General features: G+C 35.9%; 1 protein-coding gene across 6 annotated transcripts in view; it reads left to right on the forward strand.

Annotated features, from left to right (window-relative positions):
* Positions 1–14274: 14274 nt before the first annotated feature.
* Positions 14275–23417, forward strand: part of LOC141439000 (facilitated trehalose transporter Tret1-like) — a 37623-nt gene continuing 28480 nt past the window's right edge. The window contains exons 1-2 of one of the 6 annotated variants that reach the window (XM_074103096.1): positions 14275–14342; positions 21948–22174. In XM_074103096.1, the coding sequence (XP_073959197.1) occupies positions 22109–22174 (66 nt within the window). In that variant the 5' untranslated portion in view covers positions 14275–14342; positions 21948–22108. Of the gene's footprint in view, positions 14355–21898; positions 22175–23417 lie in introns of all 6 variants that reach the window. The other 5 variants (XM_074103095.1, XM_074103094.1, XM_074103093.1 and 2 more) reach the window with 5 other exon arrangements.

Raw genomic sequence — 23417 nt, forward strand, 5'->3', positions numbered from 1 at the left:
ATGGCGGCGAGCAGCGGGCTATCACCGAGTGGTCCACTCGCCGTCCGCGCGTGGCAACCTCGCGAGTGAGGCGATCCGGTGACGCTACGGAGTTGATGTAGTGAGCGCATGCCCATACAAATCCATATGAAGAATACTAACCGCTCGAGGCGAGGCGGTGCTGGTCGGGTGCCTGGTGGCTGTAATGAGCTGTTGGCCTTTCTTCCGCAACACACATCCACACAAACTTTCTCATTTATATATTAGTAGGATAGGATGTTGTACCTATTATATATCGACCTTTTTACATTTCCGTCTATGCGAGCTATGGAGAGAGCTATGCTTGGGTTTCTCTACGGGATCGAATCAGAAATGAGGAGATACGTAGAAGAACAAGGGTCACCGACATAGCCAAGCGAATTAGCTTGTTGAAGTGGCAATGGACCTGGGTACAAGATCACAATGTATCGTCATGTTCAGTGGATGGTTACAAATTTGGTGCTAAATTCATTAGATCCCATCATATTCATGGTGGCGTGGCAATCTTAATTAAGAACAATGTCAGGTTTAAGGAGAGATTAGATATAAATATCCTATCGAAAGAATGTGTGGCAGAAGTATGCGCCGTGGAGTTGGTGCTGCAAAAGTTAGTAGTAATTGTCACATATAGGCCTCCAAGCGGTGATTACTCTGCATTTTTGTCTATAATCCAACATGTTATGGACATAGCATCTAAAAATAATACGCGAATTATACTCTGTGGGGACTTTAACGTAAAATTTAATGAAAATTGTCAAAAAGCGAAGTCCTTGTGTGACATTCTGCTATCGTATGATCTTAAGCAAACTGTACAATTTCATACCAGGAAGTCTCGTTGCCTTGATAATATTTTTACCAATTTGGATACATATCGAGTTTGTGATATTAGAGTTACATGTTCGGATCACTCTGGTCAAGTTTTGACAATGGAGATGACCCCTGAGACAGACTGGAAATCAAGCAGAGTCACTTACAATAAACGACTTCTCACACATGCTAAAATCAACGAATTAAATAGTAAACTACATTATGAATTTTGTGACTTCGAAATGAGCCATGATCCGGAAGAAAATTTTAATAGGTTTTTTAATATGTACATGCGCGTTCTTAATAACGTACTGCCACAAAGAAAGGTCTCTGTACCGGAAAAAACGACATTTAATGAATGGGCATCTGCAGGCATCCGGCGCAGTAAGAAGGAGTTATTTGAATTAAACACTAAATACAATAAAATAGGCAAAAATGAATCTTTTAGGGTCTATTTCAAAAACTACAAACGTATCTTTAGGAAAGTATGTAGACAAGCTAAGTCCAATTGGCTTCGTCAAAAAATCGAAAAGTCAGCAAATAAAATAAAAACTGCCTGGAATGTGATCAGTGGTGAAACAGGTTATAAGAAACGTAAAAATGATAATATAAATTTAACTCAAGAGGGTAAACTGTATAAAGATGCCAAACAGGTATCAAAAATATTGAGCAATTTCTTCTCAAATATACAAACATGTTCTGCAGAGCCAGTTTCTAATTGTTACGCTACAAATTTCATCAAATTTGACCCGCCTATTGAATCATTCAAATGGTCAAATGTCAGTGTGAAAGAGGTTTTAGCAGCCTGTAAGAGTTTAAAAAATAAAGATACCTATGATCTGTGGGGTGTATCGATAAAAATTGTGAAGTTAACAATCATGCCAATAGCACAAATAATCGCAGATATAATTAATCAATGTTTTCAATGTGGTGTTTTCCCGAAATTACTTAAAAAAGCTAAAATAGTCCCAATCCATAAAAAAGGAGATTCTATGTCTCCTGATAATTATCGTCCTGTTTCAATTCTTCCGTCTTTTAGCAAAATTTTTGAAAAGGTTATGTTTTCTAGACTAAATGATTATTTCACACTAAATAATATAATTAGCCCTGATCAATTTGGTTTTCGAAAAGGTCTATCCACCGAGGACGCCATTGCAGCTTTTGTCAAACACGTTCACACAGGTGTTGAGAACAAACAAAGGTGTATAGGTGTTTTTTGTGACCTTTCCAAGGCATTTGATATGGTAGACCACGATATTCTATTAGCTAAGTTATCATCTTACGGCATTAAAGACATTGATCTTCAGCTAATTCAGTCGTACCTAAAAGAGAGGGATCAGACTGTACAAGTGGGTGATGAAAGATCAGAAAGTGTTAAGATAGCAAGAGGCGTGCCTCAAGGCTCTATATTAGGACCCTTGCTATTCATCATTTACATTAACGATCTCTCGAGTGTTATTCCTGATTGTTTGAAGTGTAATATTGTCAAATACGCTGACGACACATCATTTCTGGTATACGACCAGAAACTTGACGACACAATAAACAATGTTAAGATAATTCTCGAACAAATCAAAAGCTGGTTCACCGCTAATAAACTTAAATTAAATGCGGATAAGACAGAACTAATGTTCTATAGTTTAAGACCATCCCAGCAAACATTAGAATTGAAATGTGATGAAAATTTGCTAGTAGGTACTAAAGTTTCAAAATTTTTAGGAATGACAATAGACAGTGCGTTGAAGTGGGATCATCATATCGACTTGCTTTGTAAAAAACTAAGTAAAGCTGCTTTTGCCGTCAAGAGAATTAGGGAAATCTGCGGAATTACATCAGGCAAAACAGTTTACTATGCCTATTTCCATTCAGTGATGTCTTATGGTGCCCTGATTTGGGGACATGCAGCAACCTCCATTCGAGTATTCAAATTGCAAAAAAGGGCACTTAGAAATATATACAAGTTACCAATGCGACAATCCTGTAGAAATTTATTTAAGGAGGCCAATATTATGACGCTGTACTCACTTTTCGCTTTTAGGAACTTGTTATATGCAAGAAAGCACCTAAGCAGCACTCCGAAAAGAGGTGACGATCATAATTATCCCACCAGAGGCAAAGATATGCTGCGCCTGCCACGAGTGCGATTGGCAAAAACTAGAAAATGTTTTATTTTCCAAAGTTTAAAAATGTATAACCATCTACCCGTGTCAGTAAAATCAATGAATGATGTCAAATTTAAAACCTTTCTTAAAAAGAAGTTGACTCAAGAGGCTCTGTATAGTATTAAAGACTATTTTGACATAAAATTTTAATGAAAAATAAATATTGTATAGAAATGGACATATCTGCCAATTAAATTAATGTTATTTTTTTTTATATTTTACAATTTTAATTATTATTATTTGACATCAAATTAAGATTTTTGTAATTTAAATTTATTTTTCCCCTTTGTTAACTGTAGGCTTTTTTTTTTGTAATACTCGTATGTAAGACTTGTTCTAGTGCATAATTTATTTGTGTCAATGGAATAAAGATATATGACTATGACTATGACTATGACTAATGGGCGGGCCATATAGCACGGAGAGCGGATGGCCGTTGGGGCCGAAAAGTTCTCGAGTGGAGACCGCGGATCGGCAAGCGCAGCGTAGGACGTCCACCAACAAAATGGACGGATGACCTGGTTAAAGCTGCGGGTTCACGGTGGATGCAGGCCGCTGCCAACCGAAGCAACTGGAGGTCTGTGGGGTCCAACAGTGGACGTCCTGCGGCTGAGATGATGATGATGATGATGACATTTCCGTCTACCTTTCTAGACGATGCCCGTGACATAACAGCACGCCCCTTGCATCGTTGTTCATGTTGAGAGGCCAATGGGGGGTCATTCAGCAGCTGACCCAGATTGTAACTAAATATAGATATGATACGAAATAGCCAGACACAAAAAACTTAGTAAGTATAATACTATACAGTGTGTTAACGGCACCCAGACTTTTTTCAAGGCAGGTTAAGGTAATGTGGTTCTGTAACTTAACCATGACATTAACTTAATTAATATAACTAAAATTCAAACTTTGTTAACTTTCTAACAAATTTATAATTGCCAGCAATGTACAGTAAAGTAAATTGACAGGTAGGTAAGTGTAAATGACAGCCGACAGATACCTACTTTGATTATTACTTAAATCAAGTTTGTTGTGTGGAAGCCTACCTTTATTTTATTTAAATGTAATTGTTTATTTTTAAAGTAATTATACAGCTGAAGATTCTATGAATATTACAAGCGTCTACCTGTTGCCGTTATTAATATCAAGCAAATAACGGCAAAAAAATCACGTTATTTGTATGGGAGCCCCCCTTAAATATTTATTTTATTCTGTTTTTAGTATTTTTTGTTAAAGCGGCCACAGTAATACATAATCTGTGAAAATTTAAAGTGTCTATCTATTACGACTCAAGAGATAGAGCCCTGTGACAGACGGACGGACAGACAGACAGACAGCGGAGTCTCAGTAACAGGGTTCCGTTGGCAGCCTTTGGGTACAGAACCCTAAAAATCCCGTCCCGAAAAAGTTTCAATTCTACCCATTGACTTATATTCTACCGTTCGTACGTTACCGTACTGTACGTTAGTAACATATATCGATGATTCTACCCCATGTAATTTAGGCTGTACGTTTTCTGGCCGTAAGTTAGTAAGTTTTCCTATACTTATACTTATACAAGTATAAGTATAGGAAAACAAACAGCGAACTTAAAAACAAAAGATTGTTGTTGCAATTCAAATATAGCAATATATTTTGCGTTAACAAATTTGTCGAACAATGTTATTGTTTTCCAGCTGATAGTGTTATCAAACTAGGTTGTTGTTATTCTCAGGAATGTACAATCACCGAAAATAACACGCGTCACATCAATTCGAATCATCAGCTAGCCAAAAACAATTCACGTAGACTGTCCACGATAAAATAGGGGCAGGGCAGGCCCTATTTCAGGAAGCTACAAAGTATTTTCCTGGCAAAGTTAAAAATAACTTTTCAAACAACAATAGACGACGAAACATTTGAAAGTCTTTAGATACGCGCTAGGCTTGAATTAGATTTTGCGGCAAAGAATAGATTTATTCGCATAATAATAATAAGAGACACAGATACGATTTGGTCGATCACGTTGCATGCCACGCTCGCTCACACGCGCGCTTGAAAATTGCTCTCCAAAATATTGCCATATCTGAATGGAATTGAATTGCAAACTGCACGTTGTAAAGTAAAGCTGGGAACAGTCCAACGGTGTCTAAGTAATAAAAGCCACCAGTCACATGTTGATGCTGGCTTTTCTTTTCTTTAGTCAAAAGAAAATAAGGACCACTTGAGTTTCATTAATAACAAAAATGCATTTGTTTTTTATCTGAATACATTTAATTGAACAAAAAGTATTTGTTTTGTGTTATGTTATGACACTAATATTATAATGCGAGTCTGTAAGTCTGTTTGTTTGTTACTTCATCACGTCTAAACCGCTGAACCGATTTAGATGAAATTCGGAATACATATTATAGTTTGCACCCCGGGAAAGAACATAAGATAGTTTTGATCCCGGAAAATTGAATAGTTCCCGCGGGATAGCGATAAACAAATTCTACGCGGACGGAGTTGCGATTAATGGCTAGTAAATGATATAACCAATTTTAGTCAAGGAATATTACAAATAATTATATTTATTAGAATTTACATTTTAGCAATGAAACTCGCCTGGCCCATAAATTGTTTTGGTTAGTACATATAAGTAATAGTTTTATTTTAACTACCTGGACGATCGAACTTTGTAAACCGGTTTTCGTGGTAGTTAAGCTACTAAATACTAGATAAGATATGACTGAAGCAGTTAGTAATATAAAAATATCTACCTAAATTTAACCCTAAACTTAACCCTAGTTTTTTTACGGAATCGTTAGAGCCATTTCCGAAATCGTAGTGGCATATTATGCAGATTTCTCGCTTACCTACCTAATAGTTTATAGGATAAGAATAAGAAACTACAAAAAGTAATAACCACTCTACACCGTTTTTTCCGGTAAAGTCTTGGTCACCAGCAACCAATTCCAAAATGACTACTAAGACTAGATGGTTTAATTTTTTTTTTCTATTAAACCATCTAGATGTTCTCTGCCTAAAGTAATATTTACAGCGAGTTATCCTGTGCTTACGAAATTCGACCTTGACTTATTCAAGGCTATAAACAAGAATTAACATAGTTTTATACTTAACTGAAATTCATATAAACATTTTATTCAACACAGCAGCAATATTAAGGTTCCGAGTCCAACAAAGAACCCCTATGGTTTTGCCATATCCGTCCGTCCGTCCAGCGAGAGAATGTCCTTAAAGACTGCGCTTCTGCCTAATGGATAACTAATGTTATCAGATACGCAGCACATTAGGTACTTATAGCATCTTATATTTCGCGTTGCGATACGTAAGTACAATGCTATTGACCCGTCGATAATATATGAGTGTGTATTAGGGATTGCAATCCCGCTAAACGGGATCACGCGTTCCCACGGGATCCCGCGCTGCTTTTATTAATCTGTTGGATCCCGCACCTTCAAAGCGCGGATCCGCCGATCCCGCAAATTTTGCGATAACATAGGTTGATATCATAGTAAGTAATAGAATCTAAGAGAAAGTTGTGATTTGATTATTAGTCATTAACTTTATGAATAAAACTGAATTAAATTATAAAACTGTTGTTAGGAGTAAGGGAAAAATTAAACAAAACTATTAAACTACCTATGCCACACATTTAAAGTTGAATCTAAGAAAACAGATTACTAATTACTTACACCTAATTAATAGAAAATAAATAATTTCTGTTGCTCAATGTAAGAAATCTTTAATACTTAAAAGTTGTTTTTTACACAAAATTCTGTCGTTTCTATTTGATTTTATAACAGAATTTCAAAAATGCGGAATCCCGTATGATCCCGCGCGGTATTGAGTAAGTAATCCCGCATATCAATCCCGCGGGATTGAATGAGCTGCGGGATTGCAATCCCTAGTGTAAATATTGATTGTTGTTGAACTTATTATTCATTTCAATCAAGGTTTTTTTCTTATCAATAAACATACTGTATTAAAATTTATTATTACAGACGGTGATAAATCCTAAATCAAGGTAGGCACTTGTCCGATAAAAAGAAAACAACAATTATTAGCTTAACTTTTTCACTTTGAGTGCGGTGGTATGTTGAACAATGTGTGTAAGGATATTAATATGTATTTAACCGCTGTTGGAATATATTGCAGCGCTTGATTGACTAACTACTAAAATTTCGTACTGGCCTCGCAGTGTGTAACTAAGTAATGCAAGTAGTCTAAGAGTTTACTAAGAGTTTTTGAGCGTCACGATTCAAATGGGTCCCGACTGTTGAACTTTAAATTAGCTACTTAACAGAGTTCTACACCACTAGGCTTATTTTGTTCCTTTTAGTTTTGGCATTCGGGTTTTTTGATTTTTTTGATTTCAGTCAGGCAGTCGGCCTTAAAAACTAAAAGGAAAAAAAATAAGTCTAGTGGTCTAGAACTCTGTCAAGAAGCTCATTTAAGGTTCAACAGTCGGGACCCATGACCAAGATTTTTTGAGCTGGTTACTATTTGAATGGGTCCCGACTGTTGAACCTTAAATGAGCTTCTTGACAGAGTTCTAGACCACTAGACTTATTTTCTTCCTTTTAGTTTTTAAGGGGTTTTTTGATTTTTTTAATTTTATGTAATAGCAGAAAAACGGGCAGACGGTTCACCGGATTGACCAGAGTTGTCGTTCATTGTGGCGTTCTAGTGGGAGTGGGGAAGGCCTTTGTTCAGCACTGGGGTACGTCTTCCGTCTGATGAAATCATCATCCCAGCCTATATACGTCTCACTGCTGGATACAGGCCTCCTCCTCAGAATGAGAGGGCTGGTGAAATGAAATGAAATAATTTATTTTGCTTTAGACATGGTAACAACAGAGGCGTCTTTAGCCCTTGTAGCGCCCGTGTGCAATTATTATTTTAGCGCCATCTAGGAAGCGCACGGTCAAAATGGAATAGGTACAGTCACCAGCAATAATATCTGCAACAGCGGAGCGTGCAAAAATATCTGACACATCCGTCCGGCCCTAGGAATAGAGTCGTATCAGATATTTATGCACGCTTGTTGAGTCAGATATTGGTGCTGGTGACTGTACAACGTGCGACAAAGTGCCGCGGCGTGCGCCCCTAACACCGCTGCTCCCGTGTGCAACGCACACCCTGCACTATAGGTAAAGACGCCTCTGGGTAACAAGTGGTTTTTATAAATTTGCTAAGCTGCAGTGATACGTCTAACCAAACACATTGGCCTGCAAATATTATCGTATTAAATAAATTTACTAAAAACACAATTAATTTTATGAGATAGATTACTAATCAAATTATTATATTTTAAAATCTAAACACTAATGCCCCGAATTAATGAGTATCCCCCTTTAATAATGACAATTATTATGAACTAAAAGAATTTCTTTGCTCACCCGCGACGCCTAACGCCTAACGCCTGATTCAATAAATTAGACAATTATTATTTTAAATATTCTTTATTTGAATAAAACGCTGTATCTTTAAGTCACTTATATAACTTAAATGGGTACGTTCATGAGCGTTTTGCCCGCCAGTTCCAGTATGTTATGAATATTGATGTTTACAAATATGGCCCGTTTCTACTAATATAAGGATGAATACTTCACTTAAAAGAGAAACTACTTGTATCAGAAATTGACGCAAATAGTTATCGTATGTATCAATATTCATAACACACTGGAACGGGCGGGCAAAACACTCGTGAGCCATACCCAAATCTCAATTAACTCCTGGACAATTCAGCTCTGCTCTTAGGCAACTTATTAAATATTCGTATTGCCATTGCAAGACAATTTCGACGATACAAGTGTGTGATGCTGATGTTGCTGTTGACCGAACCGCAATGCAGGACAAAAAACATCCACTGTCATTCATTGTCATACATAAGTCCCTACTTCATCTTTTAAAGAAAACAAAGAAAGAAATGAAATGAATAAATTTATTTGCGAAATTCGGCACGACAGGACACCGGGTTTTGCCTTTTCGCCGAATTATTGTTGACCAAATGTCTCATTTGTCAACTTCATTTCCCAACTTTCAATTTTCATTGAAACTAAAAAAAACTCAGTGTAATTTCTTATGTTTTTATAGAACATAGTACATACTCGTAGGTTAGGTTAGGTTTGTTTTATGAAAGTTCCGAAAATATATAGTTTCGGAGAAAATCCCGAGTTGGAAAATGAAACAGTTTGGCAAATGAAACATTTGGGAAACGTAAGTTGGGAAAAGGCAGAGAACCCAGGACACATTACATTAACATTATAAATTTAAACAACATCCTACTACTACAATTACTTTGACTAGTTATTTTCAGGTTGCCAATATGTACCTTCCTACTTTAGAAAACAAAACAATACTACGTCTCTAAAATTGGATAAGTAAATCATAGTAGTTACATACAAATGTAACTTATAGATAGTGACTAACTCGAATATTATTCCGAGGCCGTTTATCCTCAAATTGTTGTTTCAAACTTCTTAATACGTTCATGCTCGTAGCACAATATACATAACTAGGCAGTAATTCGACTTTATACTAGAGGGCCAAAATCGACGCACGCACACAGCGAAGCGTCTTACACGGCCGCTAACCTGACTTCCCCCGATAAAACTACGCCGCCCGCTCCAGTCGCCCTCGTTTCGATTCCGTAACGTGGCTATAAACGCTCGGTACTAAGTAACTAAGTGTACCTATATACTATATAGTATGTTACATACTATAATATTTTATTTAATAATGACGGCGTCACGAGAACGTGTGTACTGCAGTGTTTACGGGTCCCTAAATTCAACGCTGATAAAACCAACATTGTCATTTTTTCAACTTCCTGCTGATGCTGAAAGGTAAAATTAATACCTATTAGGTACTTTATTATTAGTCTATTAAAATTTGTCCAGGTACCTACTCAACAAAATGTAAACCATAGTGGTGTGTCTATTTATAGAAAATTACATTATAAAAAATATGCAAATTGCTATTTACAAATTAAATCTTCTATCGAAATATAAATCCGAACGAATTTATGATTTTAAGCTGATATTAAATCACATTTTTAAAAACGTATTTAATTTAAAACATTCTTCGGTGGTTTACATTTTGTTAAGTACAGTCAAGGGCTTAATATATGCAGGTACGATACCAAGACGTCAAAAATATCTATACACCTTTCTTTATGTCACTATCTTTAAGGTCGATTTAAGTATACATAAATGTGACGCCATTGTTGTATAGATATTTATGTCCTTGAGTGTACCTACCTAGACAAATAGACTTAGGGGCGGTTTCACCACCCATTGATTAATTTTAACTGACGGATATATGTGATGGTGTCTCTGTTTTTAACCCCCGACCCAAAATTAGGGGTATTATAAGTTTGACCACTATGTGTGTCTGTCTGTGGCACCGTAGCTCTTAAACGGGTGGACCGATTTGAATGCGGTTTTTAGGGTTCCGTAGCCAAAATGGCAAAAACGGAACGCTTATAGTTTCGCCATGTCTGTCTGTCTGTCCGTCCGCGGCTTTGCTCAGGGACTATAACTCCTAGAAAGCTGTATTTTTCTCGACTAAGTACCAACTTATAATTAATAAATAAATATATGATCATTAAATTAACATATGTTTTATTCCTACACCTAAAACTACACACGTACAATAAAAATCTACACACGTCTGTTTTACTTTTTGTAGTTGTCAACCCTAGCGCTCCGCGCAGCCGTAGGTAAATTTCAAGAATACGGCCGAGTCGGTCTACTGCCTGTTACTTGTATTGTGCTCGTAGGACTAGTCAAGTGCAAAGATATCGTTACGGCTAAAGTTATAAAAATATGTATACACGACTTTATGCACTTAACATTAAGGTCGTGTATACATATTTTCTTAACTTTGGCCGTGTCGATATCTTTGTACGGGACTGTACTTTAAATGTGACCGCGAGTGGGCGGGACGTCTGATTCGGGAGCACGTGAGCGCGACACGTGATGCGCCGGCGCACGGGTAATGACCTTGTTATGCGGGTAGATCGTCGTTTGTTCGCACTGTGCCCAGAGGCCTTATTGTTTATACTTACACTTGAAATCACAATAGTTTTCACCGACTCTTTCAATCACACGGTGTAAGATAAGGGTAGAGAGAGATGGTGAATGCGATTGGGAACGTCAGTGTTAATCTGTGTTAAGCCGAGTTTAGACTTGCAAGAAATTTTTACAAGTTGCATTACATTGCGGCGCTCGACTGACCATTACGAACTAGGGCGTCCAGTCTCGGAAATATTTTGAGTCTCGGGACTGAGACGAGACTTTGTCTTAAGTCCCGGGAGTCTCGAAATTTCGAGACTTTCGAGACTTAACGACAAATCCTTTTGGGTGGTCCGAATCTGAAGTGAAGTCATAGTCGTCGTAGTTGCAGAAAGAAGTACTTAGTGGGAAAAGAGCGGGCCACTTCAAATATTACGAAAAAAAAATTTTAAATATAAAGTTTATGTTGTTTATTAAATTATCAGAACACTACCATCCTAATTCAAAAGGATGCATGTCCAAAAATGCAATTTCGTTTAATTACACTTTTCGATACATAAACATCAATCTATCATATGAACATGTTTCTGAAAAACTTTAGTAAAAATTTTCAAAAATTTACTAAGAAAATTTAGCATATGTCCAAAACCACACCCAAAACCATGACATTTCCCAAGCAGTATGGCCTTATGAGTGTAACAACAATTGTTCCTTATCTCCTCTTTACTAAGAGTTCAGAACGCATAATCTTTTTCTATCTGTTTTTATGGCTTAGTTAGTGACTGCAATGCAATGAACCGCTTGGGGTGTAGGTACATAAAATGACAAAATACAATTTCTTCCATGCAACGTCGTTAATAAATATTATCATGTAGTGAACAACATAATCATCACAGTATAACCACAGTTTACCTAGCTAATTCAAGTATTTAACGTATAGTGGATTTTTTGAGGTACTTTTGAAAGTTCATTTGATTTTACTCATCGTATATGCATTATAATTGACTGTAAACAATCACAAGTCCGGTCTTGCTGGACTGAATAAAATAAGTCTCGAAGTCTCGAAAATCACCGAGACTGGAACTGCAGAGTCTCGGGACCGAAATGGTTCGAGACTCTCGGTTTTCCGAGAGTCTCGATTCCCGGGATGGAAGCCCTATTACGAACTCGTTGGCTTTACGGCCTCGCAATGTAATGCAACTTGCACAATTTTTCTTGCAAATCTAAACCGGGCTTTAGACAACGGCTACAGCTCGGAAAACGGGTGTAAGGAAGGTTTTGATATGACCTCCCGACGGAGGGATTTTTTTAGCGTTGTATTTATTTATGTATATACGTACGTACGTATGTCAATTTTGCAGTCGCCCCCTGTACCCAAACGGCTCTACGGTTATCAATATATTCGCCAGCCAACCTTTTTCTAGTTTTGCGAAGTATATATTTTTTTAATTTGAATTAATATGTACCTAAATTAATAAAAAAAAGATATCATTCGATACTCAATCGTGCAATAACGTCTGAACTGATATAGATGAAGTTTGTTATGGAATGGAGACAGTTTTAGGTCCCGGGGAAAAGCATAATTCTTAATTTGGTTTTTTTATTACGTAAGATAGTTTTATCAAAAAAAATGCATAAATCCCGCGGGACAACGATAAACGACGGGTGCTAGTTGTACAGGGTCCATCGTCTTGCATAATTGTTGAAAGTCTTGTTGAATGTAATATTTGTCATAATGTTTTGTTTGTCATAATTCTTTTTCTCCGAATCCATTTAGTTGTTCAGAATAGTTATAAAATAAACCTAACCTAACATACAGTTTTCGATACGATGGTCATTTAAAAGTTTCAGAAAAATGTACGGTTTCGGCGGGAACATAGTATTTTCCCGCCGAAACTTACAAAAATTCTGACAAACATTACATTATGACTTGCGAAAATTATGCGACTAGATACGAGCTGAGTTGTACACGAAAAATAAATGTACAGTCAGCATCGAAAGAAGCTGGTTTCTTTTGTACTTTATCGTATTACAGCCACGTACTTAGCTCCATACAAGATTGACACAAAAGTAACCAGCTACTTTTGATGCTAAGGGTACATCGCGCACTTTAGAAAAACATTTTATAAATTATATAAATTTAAAGGAAGAGACATCTGTAGTTGAATAGAAATAATTCTGTTGCGAAGCTTGTGCCATCTGTTATGCAATAGCGTAACTAGTTTCCACTATTGAAGAAGGTTTCAATGTTGCATACGTAGTATGGAGTAATACTGCTAGATGGCGGTATAAAAACTTTGAAGTGTATATTTGCAAGATCTTCGCTATTTATGTTTTTTCATAGTTCATTCCATTATTTTACGCATAAGAAAGTTAAATCATCTTTATCGGAAAATAAAAAAATGATAAAACTTTTCTTATAAATGTAAATAGTCTAGAGTCGTTTTGTATGTAATATTGTATGTTTAAATTATAATTTATGCTTTAGCTTCAAAATTGTAAGTAAATGTGTGATTTAATATGAAACACGTTATCTTTGTTATTTAAATTTTGCAAGAAAATAATTAGGGATATGGAATTAATTTACTTGATAAAACTTAGTTACCTAATTTTAATTGAATGATAACCCCCGTCATAGTGAAGAAACAGTTGTTAAACAATCACTTTTTTTATTGTGTATAATAAACAATATTATGCGTCCATCCCAGCCTATTTACGTCCCACTGCTGGGCAGAGGCCTCCTCTCAGAACAAGAGGGCTTGGGCCATAGTTCCCACGCGGGCCCAGTGCGGATTGGGAACTTCACACGCACCATTGAATTGCTTCGCAGGTTTGTGCAGGTTTCCTCACGATGTTTTCCTTCACCAATATTATGCGTACAAAATAAGATTAGGTACCACTTTTAAAATGGTCTTATTGGGTCCTTACAGTTAAATATCTACGGTTTCAGTTCATAATTATAATTTTTTCACACATTTCATTATTTTTGTATAAATAAATCATATATTTTCGAATAAAAAACAAGTAGGTACCCACAGAAATAGTAAAAAGTAGGTCCCACTTTGATGCAATGCAACTTAATTGTAACAAAAATTAAAAACGAATCCAAGTGACATAAATAAAAAAACTCATTTAAACTCGTTCTTTTTAAAAAAAACATATCAAATAAAACTTACACAATACTTAGCACAAAATTCGCGGAAGATATTAACATAAATGTTTGTTTTTTTAATTAACATCTTTTCATCTTGTTCGGATGATAGGTAATTAGGTCGGAGCTTCGATGGTCAAGCGCAGTCCTCGCGCAACTGCCGCTACAAGCAGGCTCGGAAACATCGCTAACAAAAAGGTGAAAAATACGGTGCGGCTCGAAGCTAGTTTAATTGTTTTAAAAAGTTACAGTGTCGGTTGGTAATATTGCCAGCTGTTGTATGTTGTATTCTGGAAAAAAGTAGCAGCCGTTTTTAACAGACTACTTAAAAAGGAGGAGGTTCTCAATTCGGCTGTATTATTTTACACTTCAGAACTTTTTGAAGGAGATACGGATTTTGATAATTGTTTTATTATTTAGGTTGGTGCTTCTCATTTGGTTACATTTATATTTGATCAAGATTTGATCAGTAGTTTTTGAATTATCCTTAATAAAATTAAGCTATTGTAACTTAAATGAAGTAAGTATTTAATTTATTCCTCTTAATGGCGGCCATAAGGCTTGGGCCAATGTCAGTTAAATTAAAGATAAATATATTCTTCTTATTCACGTTGTACGGTGATTGTAGTTTTTGCAACTTGATAGCAAAATTCCAGAAACCACGTGGAGACCACTTGCGCATTAAAAAATGTCAGACACGAGAGCAATATAGAATTTTGTGATCACTGTTCACTGTTAAGGTTAATCGCCGCATAAAACACTATCAAAAATATACTTCAACTAGCCAAAGAAGCAGAAATACCAAAATTAGATATCGTCTACATCCGCCATGTTCGAATGCTACAAATCGAATCCCCATGAAGTAAGTAGACTAAAAAGCGGGAAAAAATTAAACCAATAAATTTACCCGACTCCAAAAAAACTATGAAAATAATTTTATACAGTTTGTCGGTATCATGCATGAACCAACAGAAGTGATAGAACTCCAGTAGATACTTAATGTAAGTAAAGTAGACGTATATTACTAGCCCAACTGCCTGGCTGTGCTGTATAGTACTTACCGATTTAAAAATAACAAAAAAATACTAAATGTTTTATATTTTTTTCTTATCTGTTAATTAATTCCTATTTGTTTATATTTAGATAGTATTTTCATTTAAAGAACCACATTTACAGAAACCATTAGATTCTAATCTCATCAATTCAGTTTTACGTAATTGTGCGGAAAATTACGATAAGGTTCTATATAGGTATTTGATTCCTGATTCATCGTAGAACATTGTTACAATAAGTGGCTTAATGATTTTTCTTATCAAAAGAGCGATTTTACTATGACATTTTCTGGGAAAAGTTTCCGCTGTGGGTCACCATTCAGTTCGTTCGCTAACTACGATTTTGGCCGCTCACTTGTTCTACATTATCTTCACTGGCTTCTTATTAATGTAAATTAAGTTATTTATTACTTTCACTTGGTACTCGAAAAGGTAATAATATATAACGATACTTATGTTAAACATTCAGATCTCTTCTTGTAAACAAAAAATATCAGCGATTATATCAGTATCTCACCTGGTTGGTAGATACAGATGAGGTAAAAGACTTACGATACTGGTGCAGTATATATTCACTCTAACCTCGAAAATCCCTTGAATTATTTTTAAAAAAAGTACGTCAAAAATTCTTAGAGCTAACAAAAAGTTGACCTAAGCTAGAGGCCATCCAACGTCAAGACTCATTACTTATCTGGAGGCACGGCAGTGCTTCCGCCAAGTCGAGCGAAAGGCAAAACTCCCGTACCATCTTTTCTCTAACCATTTTGTCGTATTTACACGTCTCTGTCTTGCAGCACTGGAATTTGGCATACCTACTTATGTAAATTACGTGACAATACAATAATTAAAGAAAAAAACGGTACGGAATTGTAGTTGAGATGACAATGCAAGTTTGTAGAGTTAACAAAAAGTACCTAAATTCAGCAAAAATTGTATAAAAAATTACATTCTTAACAGAAACTTATTTTGACTTTTTGTTTATACCAACAACGGCTAAGTAATGTTGTTTTCCACAAAAGGCCAGATTTTAGACTAATTACTCTTTTTACCAGACTGGCCACTACTTATGACTTACTTCCATTTCATTGGATCGGCTGTTAATAAGGTTTAATTACTTGCAACATCATTACTTTCATTACTCTTTTCTTATTTTCTCTCTTTTTTAGTTCATTACTTTTTTACAATCAATTTATCTTAATCGAGACTTGGCACGTTTTTTACAGATTGTTTTTACTGGCATAATGATTACACGGTTAATAATTTTGGAGGGTAAATTAACTTCCTGGTTGCATTACATACAAGGTACGTGTAATTTGTTATCCTTATGGAATAGCAGTCCCTTGGTGACCAGATTTGGCACGGTGTTTACAAAGTCGGAGATACGCTTTTCAAAATGAAGAGACCTAAGCTAGCCTAAAGAGCTGTTTCACCATCCATGGATTAATTTTATTTGACGGATAAATGTGACGCCGTCTCCGTCTATTCGAACAAAACAAACAGAGACCGCATCACATTTATCCGTCAAATAAATTTAATCAATGGATGGTGAAACAGGGGGTAATGTAGTGTGTCTGTTTGTACGTATAGTAAAACACAGCCGACTGGATAACGCTCTCAAAAGTAGGAAACAACGTGAATGAACAGAAACTGTGCCTTGTTTATACTCACTTATCTTATCTATAGCTTTTCTGAATACGTTAATCATTGGTACCTACAGTTAACACCAAACATCAATCTGCATAACTTTTCCCTTTTTTCCCTGTTTCGACATGTTTTAAAGTGTGAGTTGGTATTCTTGTATGTATCTAGTTTGTGTGATATACTGAAATTTATTTTATTTATTATATTTATGTTTCACTACAAATTATTATATTAATATTAATTTATTACCATCCACTCTATTTTCTTAGAATTTTGTCAATTTGGTTCGAAATGTTCCAAATCGTAACGTCATTTTTTGGCCGGCCCCTGTTCCAGTGTTACGATGCTTATAATTAGGTTTGGTTAAATCAAATGTAACGGAAAAAAACAATAATGAATTTCCATTTCTCATACAAAACTTAAAATTAATGTGATTTTATTTTGTTAAGTACATTGAATATGAACGAAAACTAATTAACTAAGCTACTAAGCATCAAAATAGCTGCTCCCATTATAGTCGCAAAGTTTTATTTTGTTTCAGTGTGTTATTTGTAAATTAGAACGAAACTACTTTTGTATGAAAATGCGATTAGCGGCGAGCGTACTGGCAACTCTTAATGCAAAAAAATGTTTATTTGAATTAATGTTGATCTTACTTAGAGCGAAGGTGTTAGGTGACTGGGGTAATATCAAGAATTACGTATGTACATTCTTTGATCCCTTGAGCGAAACTTATCAAACTAAAAATACTTATTTGCCAGAACACACAATTTCTAGAAGCTATTGGTAAAAACACAGTGACAAGACTTATGTTCGGAAAAACTTTTCCGGGTAATTTTATGAATTGATTTGTGATTGTAATTAATAAAACAATTATAAGCATGGTGATACCTATATCATCAGAACACAATAGTGGATTGTTCAACAAGGGACTAAAACAAGTCAAATTATATTATACGAGACGTTTAGCCACCCGATTCGAGTGGCATTATGGTTATTTAGTCTCGCATTTAACACTACTTTTCACGTTGAATGCGAGGAAAGAAACAATTTTCTGTTCAAAATTGCAATATTACTTTTTAAAAACGTACGCTCGACTATGGACAGGCCATCTGTTCAAAAAAAAATAGAAAAAAAAATCTTTTCTTTTATTGTTTATGAAGTGACGCTTTAAAAGCTTGCATATTTAGCCAACAGTTTCAAAATTGAAAACTATTTTAAAACTAATTGGACTATGCATAATACAATGAATTAATCCTTAATAAAATTGAATAGATTGATAATAATTATTAGTAATCATTAATTGTTTCACGAAATTAAATCCTGTATTTATTTTTTATTTTTGCACAGTTGTCATTTTGAGGTTATTTCCACGCCCTAAAAAATCCGCCATTCACAAAACACCGTGTTGGCTGTTTCTAGAGAGTAAAAAGGAGCTTAAATCCCGATATGTAGAGACTATAGTGAGAAGTGAAAAAAGTTTTATTGTGATGTAGTATTTTTTTACAAATTAAATTGTGTTACTGCGTTTAACTAATCAATTAAAAAAAGATTTGAACAAGATTTCATTAAAAATCATTTAGACTGTAGCGTTTGATAATGATATAAATCAACTCATTCTTTAATAATGACACTTTGACCAAAGCTCATTTAATAATAACATGATTTGATCGTAAATAAATTATATTTCGCTAATGGGACAGTTTGTATTTATAATAGCAATAAAGTAGCGCGCCTCTAAATTAAATTCGACTTTTTTTAATATTAGCCACTTACTACTTTTAAAGACCAATTACTCAACACGTTATAAAATCTTATTTGTTTGAATGCAAACGCTATCTGCTCATACATTGCCACAATCACGCCTGACAGTGAGCGAAAATGTGGAAAAAATGCAAGTTGAAGAAGAAAGAAACATTAAAATGCTAAACAAACTTGCCCTAGATTTAAAGATGACCGATTGTCTAAACTCTAAACTATCCTGTGCCGTTTCTCAGGGACTCAAACTACCTCAAATACCAATTGCCTCTGACTTTGTCTGCGAAGAATTCGTTTATCGTTATCCCGGAGGAACTTTGCAATTTTCCGGGGAAACTATCCTTTGTCCTTCCCAGGGTTTTAAACTTTCTTTGAAACAAATTTCATCGCGATCGAACAAATGAGTTTTGCTGGGCTATGTACAAAAACTCTGTGAAAGAATGCCAAATCAATTTATTTTTCATTCATTTTAACGGAGCCAAAATGGCAAAAACGGAACCCTTATACTTAGTTTCGCCATGTCTGTCTGTCTGTCCGTCCGTCCGCGGCTTTGCTCAGGGACTATCAATGCTAGAAAGCTGTAGTTTTGCACAGATATATATGTAAACTATGCCGACAAAATGGTACAATTAAAAATTAAAAAAAAAATTTTTTTAGGGTATCTCCCATAGACGTAAAGTGGAGGTGTTTTTTTTTTTCTCATCCAACCCTATAGTGTGGGGTATCGTTGGATAGGTCTTAAAACCATTAAGGGTTTGCTCAGATGATTTTTCGATTCAGTGATTTTTTGCGAAATATTCAACTTTAAAGTGCGAATTTTCGTTAAAATCGAGCGTCCCCCCCCTCTAAATCTAAACCGGTGGGTGGAAAAATTGAAAAAATTCAGGATGGTAGTAAGTATATCAAACTTTCAAGAAAAACTATAACGGCTAAGTTTGCTTGAGAATTATTAGTAGTTTAAGAGTAAATAGCAGCCTAAGGTAATATACCTAAACTTGGAAGATTCCGTATAAAATACGAAATCCTTAGAAAAATATTACTTAATGTTTTCGTAATGGCTACGGAACCCTATTTCGGGCGTGTCCGACACGTTCTTGGCCGGTTTTCATTCATTCAAACATGCATACGAGTATTTACGATAAAAAAAACCTTAAAGTTCTATACAGGGGTACCTATTCAATTCAATGAAACTAATCCAACTATCTGCTGAGATATTTCGGAATAATTTTTAAACATCTATTGTGTATAGGTATAAGGTAAAGTAAATATATAACGCCTAATTTCTCTTTTTCAAAGTGTAACGTTTATGATACGAGAACGAAACTGTAAGTCACTATCAAAGTGAACTTCGTAAATTCCCCTCATATATATCACATGGAGTCACTTTTCTTACTAATAACAAACAATGGGCTGAAAAACAACTAACAATTTGCATTGCCCAGATTATTTAATACCTTTAATGACGTGTAGAAAAACAAGACCTACAAAAATGTTTACATTGCATTTAGATTGTCTAATCCCATACTGAATAACCTGCAGTTAAGGTGCCATCTGTTGCATAGGTATACAAATATTTATAAATATTAAAAAAAATATTTATAGGTGTCCTTTTTAGGGTTCCAGAGCCAAAATGGCAAAAACGGAACCCTTATAGTTTCGCCATGTCTGTCTGTCTGTATCTGTCTTTCTGTCTGTCTGTCCGTCCGCGGCTTTGCTCAATGACTATCAATGCTAGAAAGCTGTAATTTTGCACGGATATATAAGTAAACTATGCCGACAAAATGGTACAATTAAAAATGCAAAAAAAATTTTTTAGGGTACCTCCCATAGACGTAAAGTGGGGGTGATTTTTTTTTCTCATCAACCCTATCGTGTGGAGTATCGTTGGATAGGTCTTTTAAAATTATTAGGGGTTTGCTAAGACGATTTTTCGATTCAGTGATTTTTTTGCGAAATATCTAACTTTAAAGTGCAAATTTTCATTAAAATAGAGCGTTCCCCCCTCTAAAATCTAAACCGGTCGGTGGAAAAGGTCAAAATTCAGGATGGTAGTAAGTATATCAAACTTTCAAGGAAAACTATAACGGCTAAGTTTGCTTGAGAATTATTAGTAGTTTATGAATAAATAGCAGCCTAAGGTATAAAATATACCTAAACTTGGACGATTCCGTATAAAATACGAAATCCTTAGAAAAATATTACTTAATTTTATCGTAATGGCTACGGAACCCTATTTTGGGCGGTCCGACACGCTCTTGGCCGGTTTTTTTTAAAAATTACATCTAGAAATGAATGAAAATGAATGAATGAATTATATAATATTATCATATTATTTATTACATTGTAATAAATTCTATTCTCCTATATTTGGTCGTATCTTTCTGATATTGGTTACAATGTATCATTTTTATCACACGAGGCATTGGTCATCTAAATGTTGTTTCGGAATAATTTATGCATACAAAATAGGATCAGGTCAAATTTTATTATTTACTTAACTCATTAGTGATGATTTAATTATTTTAAGGTTACATAAAAATTGCTGCATTTGATTACTGTCTTTAGTCAGTGGGGTTTAAGCGCTTTGTATCTATTAAAAGAGATTTAAGAGAAGATAGTCGAGTTTGCAAGAAGCCAAACGTTGACAGTTTTGTCGGACAACAAAATAAGCATTTCGGAATTATGCCCGAGGGGACTTATTTTTGCCGCTCAGTATAGTATAGTTTGATCTGGTGGCCTCACTCCCATGGAAGAATAAAAATTGGTCAGGTCTCTACCCTGCGATAATTTGAGAAAATACCTTTCTACTACATCTCCATGACTCTCAACGAACATGCCTCTAGCTCCAGTGATTTTGTCAGCGCCTCTTCTATTGGTCAGTAGGCTTCTAATGGAATCATTAGAATCATATCACGCTAAAAATACCGCGTCAATACAATGTAGCCCTTCAAACGGAACTGGAATAATGCTAAGTAAACTGAGGGCGTTATGACCGGTTCCACCTCGAATAGTTTAATTCGTTTCTATTTCAACATACCTACCCAAACACAACACAACAGCTGACATGTTATTTATTAACTTTAAGAGTTTTAAAACTATTTCAACTGGTTTACCGAAAACAACCGACACTGGGACAGTTTAAATCAAACGTATATAGTATTTCTATTTTGCCATTACCATCGAAAATTATTGTGTTATGCTTCTAGCCATTTTTTGAAATGTAAAATGATGCTTAATACCAATTTCTATATATTCTCACGTAATTAATGATAAATGGTAAAATTGAAGTATTTTATTTTAAAGTTTAGCGGACATAGTCGCCTTAACATTGTTGTTACAACATTAATTATAGCCTACTTTGACATAATTCTTCGATAAACTCATTGAGTGTGCAATAAAGAGGCATTGTTTAAAGTGCTAGAGAATGAAATAAAGTTTGTTAGAACAGTGCGGCTAAGTGCTTAAGACTGATTTGTGCGACGTGTCTAGTCTCGTGGACATTGGATAGGCAAGATGACACAGACGCAGCTACGCGAAGATAAAAAGCCGGTGAGCCGAGCTCAGGTCGTGTTCTCGCAGGTAAGTCAATCATTCACAGAACTTGCTACAACTAAGAACAAAAATATAATTATTTAAAAAATCCTACGCACAAACTATGAGATCTCGGACTTGGAAGACACCAAAAACGCTTGGTCAATTGCTTGCCCCAGTCAAAATTTTCCGGAAAATCCAAAATCGCAACGGAGCTGGGACGACACTATATCTAAATTGTCCCAAGAATCTCTACTCCGCGAATCCTGCACTGCTGGACGAGCCAGATTATTAGCTGCAGGCACGAGAGAAGCTAGTTACTGGCTCCACTCGCTCCCCTCCCGAAACATGGGCACCTTCCTAGAACCCAATACCCTGCGACTGTCGGTATGCCTACGCCTCGGGGTCCCGGTCTGCGCCCCACATCGGTGTCCCTGCGGAAACGACGTGGACCGGCTTGGGCATCACGGTCTTTCCTGCCAGAGAAGTGCGGGTCGTTTCTCAAGATATGCTGCCCTTAATGATATTATCCGTCGGTCTCTTGCTAAGGTCAATGTGCCGGCTATTTTAGAGCCAACAGGCATATCTAGAAATGACTGCAAGAGACCGGACGGAATGTCGCTGATTCCGTGGAGTATGGGACGTGTGCTAGTGTGGGATGCAACTTGTGTTGACACACTGGCCCCGTCTCATCTCCACCGAACATCAATAAGTGCAGCAGCAGCAGCAGAAATTGCGGAAACTGCCAAAGCAGGAAAATACAGTGGTCTCGCTGCCGAATATGATTTTGTGCCTTTCGGCGTCGAGACCCTTGGTCCGTGGGGCCCTGGCGCTCTGAGTCTTTTCAAAAATCTATCAAAGAGACTCAGAGATACCACAGGAGACCGAAGAGCTGGCAGTTTCCTCGCTCAACGCATCAGTCTTGCGCTCCAGCGGGGAAATGCTGCCAGCATCTTTGGTACCAACCCGCAGGGTCCATTTTTAGATTTATTATAGTTTTAGTTTATTTAATTTTATTGTACCTAATATACCTTTTATAGTTGGACCTGTAATGTTCTGGAAATAAATTCATTTATTAATTATTAAATGGGACACGTCCTACCGCCGGCCCTAGAAATAGAGTCGAATCAGATATTTATGCACACTTTGTAGTGTCAGATGCTTATGACTGCAACTATTCATACCCCATTTGTATAAACCTGTGTCGTTTACGTTATTAATGCGTTAAAGGATTATACGAGTAGTACTCGTAGCTTCATAGCATCACGATTTCAATGATCTATAATGAATT

Source organism: Choristoneura fumiferana, chromosome 20, assembly GCF_025370935.1.
Source record: "Choristoneura fumiferana chromosome 20, NRCan_CFum_1, whole genome shotgun sequence".
Lineage (NCBI taxonomy): Eukaryota > Metazoa > Arthropoda > Insecta > Lepidoptera > Tortricidae > Choristoneura > Choristoneura fumiferana.